At 37.1% G+C, this 14,291-nt stretch overlaps 1 protein-coding gene across 1 annotated transcript in view; it reads right to left on the bottom strand.

Annotated features, from left to right (window-relative positions):
- Window positions 1–1,965: 1,965 nt before the first annotated feature.
- The window catches only part of LOC126281590 (protein FAM114A2), a 66,243-nt gene continuing 53,917 nt past the window's right edge, over window positions 1,966–14,291 (bottom strand). The window contains exons 7-9 of the mRNA XM_049980675.1: window positions 12,449–12,639; window positions 12,233–12,368; window positions 1,966–2,579 (exon numbers count right to left, since the gene is read on the bottom strand). Coding sequence (XP_049836632.1) covers window positions 2,502–2,579; window positions 12,233–12,368; window positions 12,449–12,639 — 405 coding nt within the window. The 3' untranslated portion in view covers window positions 1,966–2,501. The remainder of the gene's footprint in view (window positions 2,580–12,232; window positions 12,369–12,448; window positions 12,640–14,291) is intronic.

Genomic DNA, 14,291 nt, shown 5'->3' on the forward strand with positions numbered 1-14,291 from the left:
TCCACATTGAGTTTTGACACCTGTGATGCCAATTGCTCCATGGTGGTTTCAGTTAATGCATGCTGCTGTGGTCAGTGATGTCAGCTTCCTCAACCATACAAGTTCCATGGCCTCTGTCGATTTCTGCACATGCACAAACTTCACTTGAAATTTTTGCCTTCTGTGCTAAGACTTGCAGTGGTAAGTCAGTCTGTGCCTAAATGATAGCACAAATGTTAGCTGCAAGTTTACAGAGTCATAATATGCATAAAGGTCATCCAGGTAGAAGTGCAGGGCCTGGTAATGTATGTAGGGCTTTGAATACTTGTGACAGACTTGTCACCCATATTTTCAAACGTGAAAATTTTTTCTAGTTGCAGCCCTGGTGGCAATGTGTAATGCTATATGAGAGCTTCCTATAATGCAGTGTAACTTTGTTGTGACAAAGTTTCTTCTATTTTCTCCATGAAGGACCAGTTTTAGAACATTTTTCTACATAAGTGACTTATCATTTGGCACTCTCCCACACCCCATTTTTCCCTCTTACACTTTCACCCATGTCAGCTTTTGTTACTAAGTGTGATATGTCCTGTATATAAATCTTATTGTTGTGGCACCTCTAGCACCCCTCCCATTTTGGCACTTACATGACACCATGTAATGCTTGGGTCTTACACTGGACCTGCCATTGCAAACCTCAAAGTACAAATGTGAAACCCCTATATCAAATTTATCAGTTATTGTACACCTTATACTGTTGAAGTACACATTCATTCTGTATGAACCAGAGTTGAGATTGTGTCAGGGAGAATGCTAGAAGTTTAACATATCCATCACGTGCATACTCCATCACGTGCATACATACTCCTATCTTGTGCATTTGCTTCTATAGTACCATTTTGTGGTGAGTTAAGAGTTGTGGATTGTGATCCTGGTTCTAGTGGTGAGTATTGTTCTGTCTTGATCCAAGTTTCCAGTGCTTATGTCAACTAATCCCTTATTCCAACAATATACATTCACACTGTCATTTTTTCATTTTTCCTTGTTCGGGGTCACCACTAGGGGAGCTTGAGTATTACAAATTATCCTCATAAAAAGACTGCTCAGGCAGACAGCATTTATTTGTACTCACATACGAACAAAAACAGAGTGGCAGTAAACAATTGTAACCATGCCAGCTGTGCCAAAGGTACTTTCAGCGATAGGTTTGCTCATTCATTGTGATGAAATGTATTAGTCATGCTGCCACAATCCAAACTGGAGTATGCTGTAGTGATAAGGCACAGATACTTAAGCAAGCGTAAAGGAGTGCAACTGAACACAACCAGGTATATACAGTGCAACCAATGCCACAGAAATAATAAAGAAACAAACTGGAAGGCCATGTAGGAAGAAAGATAACAGCCAGACTTGAACGAATTTACCATGCATATGTGGATGAGAATGCAGGTAAGAACATAAGGATATATGATGAAGAAAAGTACCTTGAGTACAAGAGAAGTGTGAAATCCTGAAACAACAATAGGAGTAAATACGCTTGTTGGTTCAGGGGTACAAATGGAACAATTTACCAGGGGATATCCTTGGTCCACTCTCAAGAAGCATCACCAAATTTAAATACCTGGACTAACAGTGGCAAAATGTCCAAGATTATGGAACATATAAGTACAAATTAAGTTAAATATATTACATAATAAATTATTGTAGAACAATGCTAGGGATGTAGTATAACGGTGGCATTCAAATGTCGTGTTCACCATCTTGGCAACAGCCATATACACAATCAAATAAAATCATCTTATCTTGCTTATCCAGTGCCCCTTTTTTGAACATTTCATTTCGGAATAGCATTCGCAAATTTACAGTTTGAACATGCAAGAAACGATTTTTCCATCGATTTATCTTTCACATTGTCTACCTGAAAGTCAGATGTGGGTAAAAAAAACTAATCAATTATTTAAACTTGTGTTCTCTCTTTTCTCAACAATAACAAATACATATATTTGATTCTGAATATTTTGATAACATAAACTACAATGCTTAGAACTTTACAAGATGACAGTTCTGTTAAAAAATAGTAACACTAAGAGTAACACAATTTTTGACAACACTGAACTTTGACAATAACCATTTTAATAATTTATTAGGTGCAATGGTACATAAATACAGCTCTGTCAACAAGTAGAGTGAAAAATGTAGCACACCTGACGTCTTAAATACTTTAAAAACAGGCTCTCTTCTGCAGAAGCAAGAGAGTGAGAGGTGGGGGAAGGAAGAGAATGACAGAGCAGGGTACAGTGGACACCAGGACTGGGATTAATACTTAGTGGGTGGCCCATCTTTTTGTTTGGTATCTTCTCTGTTCCATTTTGCTTTCATCTTGAGTTAGAGGGATCCTCAAAAGCTTGAGGTTAATATTTCCTTGGGTGTTTTAATAAACATTGATTCTGTGCTATTGCATATAACATGACAGTACACCAGTTACTCCAATTAGTGTGATGATATTTTAAGTCATTTTCATATTATGGCTTCACACCCAGTTGTAGTACTGGTATAATGAGTTGAAATGCTTCTTTTATATAAGAACTGCTATTGGAGGCCTAGAACAAAAAAGGGTCAAAAATCAATTCAGAAGCTTTCAGGGATGCATTAAAGGAACAAAATTAAACACTGATGAAATCTTATTATCAAGATCAGTACACAATCTTATATTTAACTCTTGGTCACATTTCAATAAAGCTCACTGTAATTAGTGTATATACTTATTTTATTTATTCTTCCATTAATAAATAAAGTACAACTGTACTGACAGCTAAAACATAACCAGGCATTGGACAGAAGATTATGAGACACCACTAATAAGGTAATGGATGTAAAGGTTCAATACTTCTAAAGAACATAAAGCATTTCATTCTAACCACCAATTATCCAAAATCATCACTGACATAGCATTGGCAACTTTTTATCCAGAAATGTACTTCCTATTTCTATGGAACACACTGGCACTAAATGCTGCTGTCAGTCACCAGGCATTAATGCTTATTATGGAAGCTGTTCTGTATCCAGCAACATTTCAACTGTTGAGTCTTGTACCTTTTGAGCGAAACACACACACACACACACACACACACACACACACACACACACACACACACACACACACACACACTTTAAGTCAAGAAAAATGCTTGGATGTGTACAGTGGATACATCAAAAAACAGATTCTTCTGATTTGTTCCCATCAGGAACAGCATGCTTTATGGCCATATTGATGAGAATTATGATAGGAGGAAGAGCAGCATCAGTCATAAATTTTTTATTTGTTTTGTGCAGGTCAATTTCAGCCGCAGTGTAGTTATTTTCAGTGCAGTGCATCCGAGTCATGACAACTTATACTGAATGTAATAGCACATGGTACCAATTGACACTACAGATAAAAATCATCATTTAAAAATTGATATTTCTTTTCTGTAATGTCAAATGGTACCATTTATGTTCACAATGAGTCATCATAACTTGGTTATATGGAGATGCTAAACAGTAGCTGAAATCTATCTGCAACAAACAATTAAAAATGTACAGCTGATGCTACCATTCCTCCTATCATTGAAAAATGGGTTGCTCTTTATTTCAATCTGCTGCTGCATATTTACCTATAAATACTGTTGAAATATTACTTTCCATGATTCAGTAGGTGAAAATATTGTTCAGAGTTCTTAAAGAAAAGACTTTAGGTAATTTAGTGCACATCAGCTATAATTAGAAGGAAGTGAGAGATCTAAAAATTTTGTAGGGAGTCCAAGGTTTGAATACATCAAGCAGTTCAAATAGATATAGGTTGCAGTAGTTGGATAGAAATGAAGACACTTGCACAGCTCCATCAGACCAGTTTTCACACTGAAGACCAGAACCAACAGGCATAATAAATAAATGTTAAAATAGCATCATGGGTATTTTTAAATGAAAAAAATTACATACATTTATTCAGAACAGTCTTACAACTCTCAGTCTGCGGCTTTTCTTTTTACAGCAAATTTAGGGCACAAGTTTAGTATTCAGTTGAAACTGCATCTACACCACTGATCACTAAACATCTGCATTTTATAAATACTAAACTCAAACTGGACTTACTGCACCTAATACTGTTACACCAACATATCCCCATGTTCCCTATTACCTTCACATCAAGCATTAAACACTTCATTGGATTTTGTATAGGCTGTCATGCTGTTTATAGTTTTCTCTTCAAGATTTGAGAACACTCTAAAGTAAAATTCATATTATCTGTTGCAATTTTAACAATTTTATCAACCTTAAATGTGACCTTTCCACAGAAACAGTCAGCTCCATGTTATAAAATAATAATCAACAGCTTCTGGCTACAACTGTTGACAGGTATGTGGAACCTGACATGTTCCTCATCATTACAAAGTGTCGTATTCATGATCTATGGAACAAGTGCTAATCTTATCTACTCAATACATCATTTAGTTCTGAAGTAGAGCTGTGCTGTCTTAAAAAGCATGGGTATTTAGGTGGATTGTACTGTCAAATATTTTATGGCCCAAATATATCTTATTGGAAAACTGCATTAAAATATTTTGATTCATATGTCATTGAATCCACAGCAAAGTACTAAGAATAGCATAGTGACTACATTATCCTAGAAAAGACAGACACAAAGCCAAGGCACACTACAGTACTACAAGTGTATATGTCAACTAGTTCTGGAGATAAGGAGATTGGAAGACTTCATTATGGAATAAAAGAAAATATTAGGATCATTAAGGAAGTCACAAATGTAATTGTGTCAGATAACTAGAATTTGACAGTTGGAAAAGAAAGAGAAGGAAAAATGAAAGAATACAAACTGTAGGAAAAGAATAAAATTTGAAACTATGTGGTATTGAGCACAGAGCAATTTAATCATTGCTATACTTTAAGAATCATCTCATGGATTCAGTGCAATTCAGTGCCTCAACTGCCACACTTCCTGCTCTTTCCCCATAAGATATTCATTACTGATACAGGGCTTCTCTTCAAATTTTGCATTCCCATAGTGATAGAAATACAAGCAGAAAATTAAGATATTCTCCTTAAAAAAGAAATAATGACATAATACAGTGTTGTAATTCATTGAAACAAAGAGGAAATTCAAGAAGTGAGACGAAATTAAGAAATTAGTGTAAGTTGCATGGAGAATGGATACCAAAGCTTCAGAAACAACAAATATCTCATCACTGAATGAAAAGAAAACTGTCTAAATGTTAAAAGCAGTGGGTACACTTCTTGCTACAAAAAAATAGACTGAGAATAAACTAAGCAACGTGAAAGTAGCTCTGGTTTCAGTAGACAGACTGATTTGATGCAGCTTTCCACATTCATCAGTCCTGTACAAGCTTCTTCAGATCTGCATAACTATTGCTTGCATCTACTTGAACCTGCTTACTGTTATGTCTCGGCCTACCTCTAAAGTTTTTACCCCCACCTCTCACCCAAACTTACTTCCATTACCAAATGGATGATTCCATGATGTCTCAAGATGTGTCCCATTAACAGAACTCTTCTTTTAGTCAAACTGTGCCACAAATTTCTTTCATTCAGTACTACTTCATTAGTTATGCATATGTATTCACCACCATTGATGAGGAAGCTTGCGTGCCTCGGCAATAGAGAGAGACGTACTGTAGGTGCAGCCACAACAGAGGGGTATCTGTTGAGAGGCCAGACAAACATATGGTTCCTAAAGAGGGGCAGCAGCCTTTTCAGCAGTGTCAGGGGCAACAGTCTCGATGATTGACTGATCTGGCCTTTTAACATTAACCAAAACGGCCTTGCTGTGTTGGTACCACGAATGGCTGAAAGCAAGGGGAAACTACAGCCGTAATTTTTCCCGAGGGCATAGAGCTTTAAATCTATGGTTAAATGACGATGGCGGCCTCTTGCGGAAAATATTCCGGAGGTAAAATAGTCCCCCATTCAGATCTCTGGGTGGTGACTACTCAGGACGACGACGTTATCAACAGGAGCAAAACTGGTGTTCTATGGATTAGAGCATGGAAACTCAGATCCCTTAATCGGGCAGGTAGATTAGAAAATTTAAAAAGAGAAACGGATAGGTTACAGTAAGATATAGTGGGAATTAGTGAAGTTCGGTGGCAGGAGGAACAAGACATCTTGTCAGGTGAATACAGGGTTATACACACAAAATCAAATAGGGGTAATGCAGGAGTAGATTTAATAATGAATAAAAAATTAGGAGCACAGGTAATATGCTATGAACAGCATAGTGAATAAATTATTGTAGCCAAGCTAGGCATAAAGCCCATGCCTACCACAGTAGTACAAGTTTATAGGCCAACTAGCTCCAGAGACGACAAAGATTGAAGAAATGTATGATGAGATTGAAGAAATATATGATGAGATTGAAGAAATATATGATGAGATTGAAGAAATATATGATGAGATTGAAGAAATATATGATGAGATTGAAGAAATATATGATGAGATAAAAGAAATTATTGAGATAGCGAAAGGAGATGAAAATTTAATAGTCATGGGGGACTGGAATTCAAAAGTCGGATAAAGAACAGAAGGAAAAGTATTTGGTGAATATGGAATGGGGTTAAGGAATAGAAGAGGAAACCACCTGGTAGAATTTTTCACAGAGCATAACTTAATCACAGCTAACACTTTGTTTAAGAACGATGAAAGAAGGCTGGGTATGTGGAAGAGGCCTGGAGACACGGGAAGGTTTCAGATAGATTATATAATGGTAACACAGAGATTTAGGAGCCAGGTTTTAAATTGTAAGACATTTCCAGGTGCAGATGTGGACTGTCCACAATCTGCTGGTTATGAACTATAGATTAAAACTGCAGAAACTGCAAATAGGTGGGACTTTAAGGAGATGAGAACTGGATAAAATGAAAGAACCAGAGTTTGTAGAGAGTTTCACAGGGAGCATTAGGGGAACAATTGACAATAATGGGGGAAAGAAATACAGAAGTAGAAGAACGGGTAGCTTTGAGGGATAAAATAGTGAAGGCAGCAGAGGATCAAATAGGTAAGAAGATGAGGGCTAGTAGAAATCCTTGGGTAACAGAAGAGAGATTGAATTTAATTGATGAAAGGAGAAAATATAAAACGACAGTAAATGAAGCACGCCAAAAGGAATACAAATGTCTTAAAAATGAGATCGACAGGAAGTGCAAAGTGGCTGAATGCGGATGGCTAGAGGTCAAATGTAAGGATGCAGAGGCATATATCACTAGGGATAAGATAGATACTGCCTACAGGAAAATTAAAGATACCTTTGGAAAAAGGAGAACCACTTGTATGAATATCAAGATCTCAGACGGAAAACCAGATCGGAAAGCAGAAAGACGGAAGGAGTATATAGAGAGTCTATACAAGGGCAATGTACTTGAGGGCAATATTATGGAAATGGAAGAGGATGTAGGTGAAGATGCAATGGGAGATATGATACTGCGTGAAGAATTTGACAGAGCAATGAAAGATCTAAGTCGAAACAAGGTCCTGGGAGTAGACAACATTTCATTACAACTACTGATAGCCTTGGGAGAGCCAGCCTTGACAAAACTCTACCATCTGGTAAGCAAGATGTATGAGACAGGTGAAGTACCCTCAGACTTCAAGAAGAATATAATAATTCCAATCCCAAAAAATTTAAGTGTTGACAGGTGTGAAAATTACTGAACTATCAGTTTAATAAGCCACTGACAAGAATTCTTTACAGATGAATGGAAAAACTGGTAGAAGCTGACCATGGGGAAGATCAGTTTGGATTCTGTAGAAATGTTGGACATGTGAGGCAATACTGACCCTACACAACTTATCTTATAAGCTAGATTAAGGAAAGGCAAACCTATATTTCTAGCATTTGTAGAATTAGAGAAAGCTGTTGACAATGTAGACTAGAATATTCTCTTTAAAATTCTGAAGGGGTCAAACACAAGGAGCGAAAGGCTTTTTACAATTTGTACAGAAACCAGATGGTAATTATAAGAGCTGAAGGGCATGAAAGGGAAGCAGTGGTTGGGAAGGGAGTGAGACAAGGTTTTAGCCTATCCCTGATGTTATTCAATCTATACATTGAGCAAGCAGTAAAGGAAATAAAAGAAAAATTTGGAGTAGGAATTAAAATCCATGGAGAAGAAATAAAAACTTTGAGGTTTGCCGAAGACATTGTAATTCTGTCAGAGACGGCAAAGGATCTTGAAGAGCAGTTGAACAGAATAGACAGTCTTGAAAGGAGGATATAAGATGAACATCAACAAAAGCAAACTGAGGATAATGGAATGTAATCTAACTAAATCAGGTGATGCTGAGGGAATTAGATTAGGAAATGAGACAATTGAAGTAGTAGATGAGTTTTGCTATTTGGGGAGTAAAGTAACTGATGGTGGTCGAAGTAGGGAGGATATAAAATGTAGACTGGCAATGGCAAGAAGAGAGTTACTGAAGAAGAGAAATTTGTTAACAAAGTATATATTTATGTGCCAGGAAGTTTTCTCTCAAAGTATTTGTATCGAGTGTAGCCATGTATGGATGTGAAACGTGGACAATAAATAGTTTAGACAAGAAGAGAATAGAAGTTTTCAAAATGTGGTGCTACAGAAGAATGTTTAAGATTATATGGGTAGGTTTTTGTAACTAATGAGGCAGTACTGAATAGAATTGGGGAGAAGAAGAATTTGTGGCATAACCTGTCTAGAAGAAGGGATCAGTTGGTATGACATGTTCTCAGGCATCAAGAGATCACCAATTTAGTACTGGAGGGTAGCGTGGAGGGTAAAAGTCGTACAGGGAGACCAAGAGATGAATACGCTAGCAGATTCAGAAGGATGTAGGGTGCAGTAATTACTGGGAAATGAAGAAGCTTGCAAGGGATAGAGCTGCATCAAATCAGTGTCTGGACTAAAGACAACAACAACAACAACAAGTATTCACCTAATCTTCTGTAGTACTAAACATCAAAGCTTCTAGTCTCTCCATGTCGGTAGTATTTATCATACACTTTTCACTTCCATACAAGTCTACACTGCAAAAACAAATACATTCAGAAAGTATTTTGTAAAACTTAAATTTATATTAGGTCTCAAAATATTTCTTTTCCAGAAACATTTTCCTTTCCATTGCCAGTGTGCCTTTTATATCCTTTCCAATTTGGCCATAATCAGTTTTTTTCTGCCCAAATAACAAAACTCATCTACTATTTTCAGCATCTTACTTGCTAAGCTGATTCCCTTAGCATAATCTAATTTAGTTCAACTAGACCCCATAATCTCCGTTTCACTTTTGTTGATGTTAATATTCAAACAGATGCTTCACTTCTCTTTAAATGTTTCTTTTAATTTTTCTTATATACATGCTCTACTTTTGTCAAAGTCATGCACGCTTCTTGAGCTTAGGGTTTCTCCTCTAGCCATTCCTGCTTCCAAGCCTAGCTCATGATTTAAACCTAGATACTCGTATTTGTCTGCCTCATTTATACATTTTCTCCATTTTATCAGTAAAATTTATTGTCACATCTGTTATCCAAGGATATCTACTGGGACATTTTAACCTGCAGCGCATAAGAAACAAGTTATGGTTAGAATGCACATCCTCACCTGTGAATATTTTGCAATATTAAACTTAGTTCAAAAACATCTATCTAACCATTATAAGATCTATATGATAACTTCTGGTGTCTCCAGACATTTTCAATGTATAAAGCTGTCTTTTATGATACTTAAACCAAGCATTTACAATCATTAAATTACACTCTGTGCACAATTCTACCAAGTAGCTTACTCTTTCATTCCCAGTCCATGTTGGTCACCTACAAGTTTTCCTTCTCTTTCTTTTCTTTCTGTTGACTTCCAATCACCTATAACAATTAATTTTTCATCTCCCTTAATTATCCAGATTTTTTTTATTGGAAAGGAAATCAGCATTGTCCGTATTTTGTTGTTTCATTGTCAGCAAAATCGATTTTCAGTCACTTAGTGACCATCCTCATTACTGTAATATACAATTAAAATTGGTAGGCACTGGTATCAAGCTCTAAGCTTCTCTAAGCCTGTGGTTATAGCTTGATACCAGTGCCTACCAATTTTAATTGTATATTACAGCACTGAGGATGGTCACTAAGTGACTGAAAATCGATTTTGCATACAATAAAAACAACAAAATACGGCCAATGCTGATTTTCTTTCCAATTCTATCCACTATTTGGTCATGGTGCACACAACATGCCATGGAGTTGCCAATCAATAATATTTTTTATTGCTTTATACATTCTTTCAGTCTGTAGAATATTTTACAGATAAGAATGTCATAATTGTATTATTATACCATACAGTAGTGTCTTCAGGAAATGTAATGGCTGTAGTTTCCCCTTCCTTTCAGCCATTATAGTACCAACAATGCAAGGGTATGCTGGTTAACGTTACAAGATTAGATCAACCATTCACTTACTGGAAAGAGTCTTGCTCCTTTTCAGGAACTATGTGTTAGTATAATCTCTCTTGATGGGGGATGGAGCCTAGTAGAAAGTAGATTACTAACTTTTTAAATATCAAAATTAGAGAAGACAAAGCACACTTAGTAAAAGAATTCTACTATCTAAGGAGACAGATTACAGAAGGTGTCAAAGCAAGAAAAAACACCACAAAAAGATTTGTATCAATGAAGAAATGTTTGTGGGGACACAAGCTCTATGGGCTTCCGTCCCCATGAATATCGCAAAAACAGTATCTCTGGACCTTGGGCAGTGTTTTCTGAGACATCAAGTGTTTAAGTTGTTTCTGTCCACATAATGTGTATAAATAAATATTGTGTATGTGAATCAGTAACGCAGAGACATTACACAACATGAACATCGTGTTTGTTACCCAATTCCTCTTCAACAAAGGAATTCAGCTGATGTCATGAATGGACGTAGAACACAAGGAGAGTTTTAAGGAATTAAGTAGAGAGAACACAAGGTTCTCTACAAATGAATTAATGTGAAAACTAGACAGCAGAAGATTAATGCTGGTAAATCTTCCAGCTTAAATGGTCATGGTCCATGAAACTTTTCCATTCCTAATGTTTTGTTCAGAGCTGTGCTGGACATTTTCAGAGATGCCCCTGGTTCTGCTGAGTCTTGCCTCAGCAGCCAGAGACAGTGGTCATTTATGTCCTAGTTGCATTTGAGCGAATGGGTGTGCGAGTGTTGTCTAACTGAGAAGACCTTCTGGCCCGAAGATTACTTCTTTATTCGTTTTCTTGTTGTGCCCATCTGCGACTTGACATCTCCACTATATTGTGAATAGCAATCTATCCTTTTCATAATAATATCAGTATTCTTATATGTTACAACAAACAGAGAATGTTGTCAGTGAACTCTGAATGCTGATACTGGTGTTATAGTTTATGAACTTTACAAAATTTTGCTGATTTAGAGCAAGGTAGGTGAGAACTACAAAAAATGTCAACTTAAAATATTACTGAACTGTCACTACTTATAAACTGCACATCAGTAAGAGTTAATTTTGTTCTTCAAAGTGTTTTTGCACATTGCACATACTACTGAATTGCTTTTGAAACAAAATGCTATCACAGGAATGTTTTATAATGCAGTCAGGAAATATTCTGATCTGTTTAGATGTTTCCATGAAGCAAGTTTATCTCTCAGTGAAGTATGTAGTACTCACACAACCCCTTCCTGGGCAGAAAAATGGATTGCAGGTTGAATGATGATCAAAGTTTAATGTCAGTGTTTAAAGTAATTTCTAGAATAATGGTAGTGTGTTTTTTGGGGCTGGAGAATAATAAAAAAAATGGTAATGCCTGTGCTATACGTAAGGGTTTACAGCGTACACACAATAATGTAAATGAATCAGTTTTCTCTGAGTGAATATGTACTGTGCCCTAACTATACAAAGGTCACAGGTGAGACTCCAGTGAATGTTGTGTTGAAAACTCCAAAAACACAGCTTAATTGACTACACACTCCAATTGCAGAATTAGGTAAAACACTAATGCTTCATAAATTAATGTATGGAGAAATGTAAAGAACATTTTAGCTACTGGTAGAAGGAAACTGAGCATAACACAAGCATCAGGTGATAAATAAATAAAGGAAAGAAAAGGAAGACCAGTCAGAAGGAATTCACCAAACTCTTAACATATTTTTATCTTGAAACCTAAATGAGAATTTTTTAAAGCGCAGTGACATCCACGCCGCTCAGAGAATGCTTACCTCAAGAAAAATGTTTGTGATTATATCACTAACAGACGTTAATCCTGGGTTTTCTTCTTCTTCTTCACGAGAAGACAAGGTGTCAGAAAATTTTGCAGCCAGTATACTGATGTGGACTGACAATAAGAGTGTCATTCTGAAACAAAATTAAAAACACCATAGAAAAAATAATTATTTTTCTAATAAACACAACTTTTCCTAGAACTAGATAGTTACTCTTGGAGACAGTGAGCCTCTTGGAATGGATCTCGATCTTCCTTTACCAACAGTAATTCTGCAGTCTTGTGGAACTGTTCTACAGACACTGCTGTAAGTCTAGCTAGTGCTGAAATAGCTTTATGATGGAATTCTTGGGGCCTAATTTCTGGTGAATACTCACTGAGCCATTGTATTGTCTCTGACCAGCTCTGGAAAAGAAAGTATTACAGCAATGAAGTAGATGTCTATATTTATACAGGGAAATACACACTAAGAAGAAAAGGGCACACCATGAATGAATTATTCAAATGGGATGCAAATCAGTAGATGCACTACACACGTACAGACAAACAAATGATTACAGTTTCAGAAAATCTGGACACCTTATTCAAGAGAAAGAGCTTCACAAATTGAGCAATTGGTCCACCTCTGGCCCTTATGCAACCAGTTATTCATCTTGGCATTAATTGATAGATTTGTTGGATGTTCTCTTGAAGGATATCAGTCCAAATCCTGTCCAATTGGCACTTTAGATAGTCAAAATCCAGAGTTGGTTATTCATCTTGGCATTAATTGATAGATTTGTTGGATGTTCTCTTGAAGGATATCAGTCCAAATCCTGTCCAATTGGCACTTTAGATAGTCAAAATCCAGAGTTGGTTGAACAGCCCTGCCTATAATGCTTCAAACATTCTCAATTGGGGAGAGATCTGGCGACCTTGCTGGCCACTGTATGTTTTTTGGCAAGCAGCAGACATTCTCATTGTATGTGGGCGGGCATTATCTTTGTGAACTGTAAGACCAGGATAGCTTGCCATGAAGGGCAACAAAACAGGGTGTAGAATAGTTGTGCTGTAAGGATGCCACAAATGACAACAAAAGCAATCCTACTGTTGAAAGAAATTCTATTCTTGGTTGTCAGGCTGTATGGTGTGCAATGGTCGAGTTGGTATTCCACCGCTGTATGGAGTGTTTCCAGACACATCATCAGCCAGAAATCTTACTGACTGGAGCACAACTGTCTTAAGCAGTGAGTCCTCTTTCGAACTGAGCCCCAATCACCAGAACAGATGTGTCTGGATAAACCACGTAAAGTGATGGGATACCATACTGCCAGACAGCCAGGAGTGATGGATTGGGGTGCCATTTCCTTTTCAAAGAAGGACTTCTTTGGTGGTCATCAGTGGCACCCTTACAGTACAGTGGTATGTCAACAGTATTCTAAGCTCCTTCCTGTTGCTCTTCATGGCACGCCATCCTGGACTTACTTTTTAGCAGCACACAGTCCATGCATGCATAGCAAGTGTTTCTACTGTTTGTCTTCGAGCTTTCTACTGTTTGTCTTCGAGCTTGCTGAACTACACCTCTGCCAGCAAGGTCACCAGACCTCTCTCTCCAATTGGAAACATTTGGTGCATTATGGGCACAGCCCTCAAGCCAGCTCAGTATTTTGATGATCCAGTGAGTTAACTGGACAGAATTTGGCATGATATCCCTCAGAGGGACATCCAACAAATCTATCAATTATTGCCAAGTTGACTAACTGCTTGCATAAGGGCTAGAGGTGGACCAAAGTGTAACTGACATGCTCAATATGTGAAGCACTCTCTCTTGAATAAATCATCAAATTTTTCCGAAATCTTTATCATTTGTCTACTGCACATGTACATCACATGTGCATCTTTTTTTTTGTCTTGGTTTAACCATGATACCAAAATAGCTAACTTCTAATCATCATCATAGCTGATATGCCAGAACTTTCCACAGGTCAGTACAGCCGACAGTCACACAAAATGGAAAAAAATATATGAAATCTAGCTTCCCAAAACTTGTTCCTTCACCAGGAAACAGAGAAAAGGGA

This window comes from Schistocerca gregaria, chromosome 7 (assembly GCF_023897955.1).
Source record: "Schistocerca gregaria isolate iqSchGreg1 chromosome 7, iqSchGreg1.2, whole genome shotgun sequence".
NCBI classification, from domain to species: Eukaryota; Metazoa; Arthropoda; class Insecta; order Orthoptera; family Acrididae; genus Schistocerca; species Schistocerca gregaria.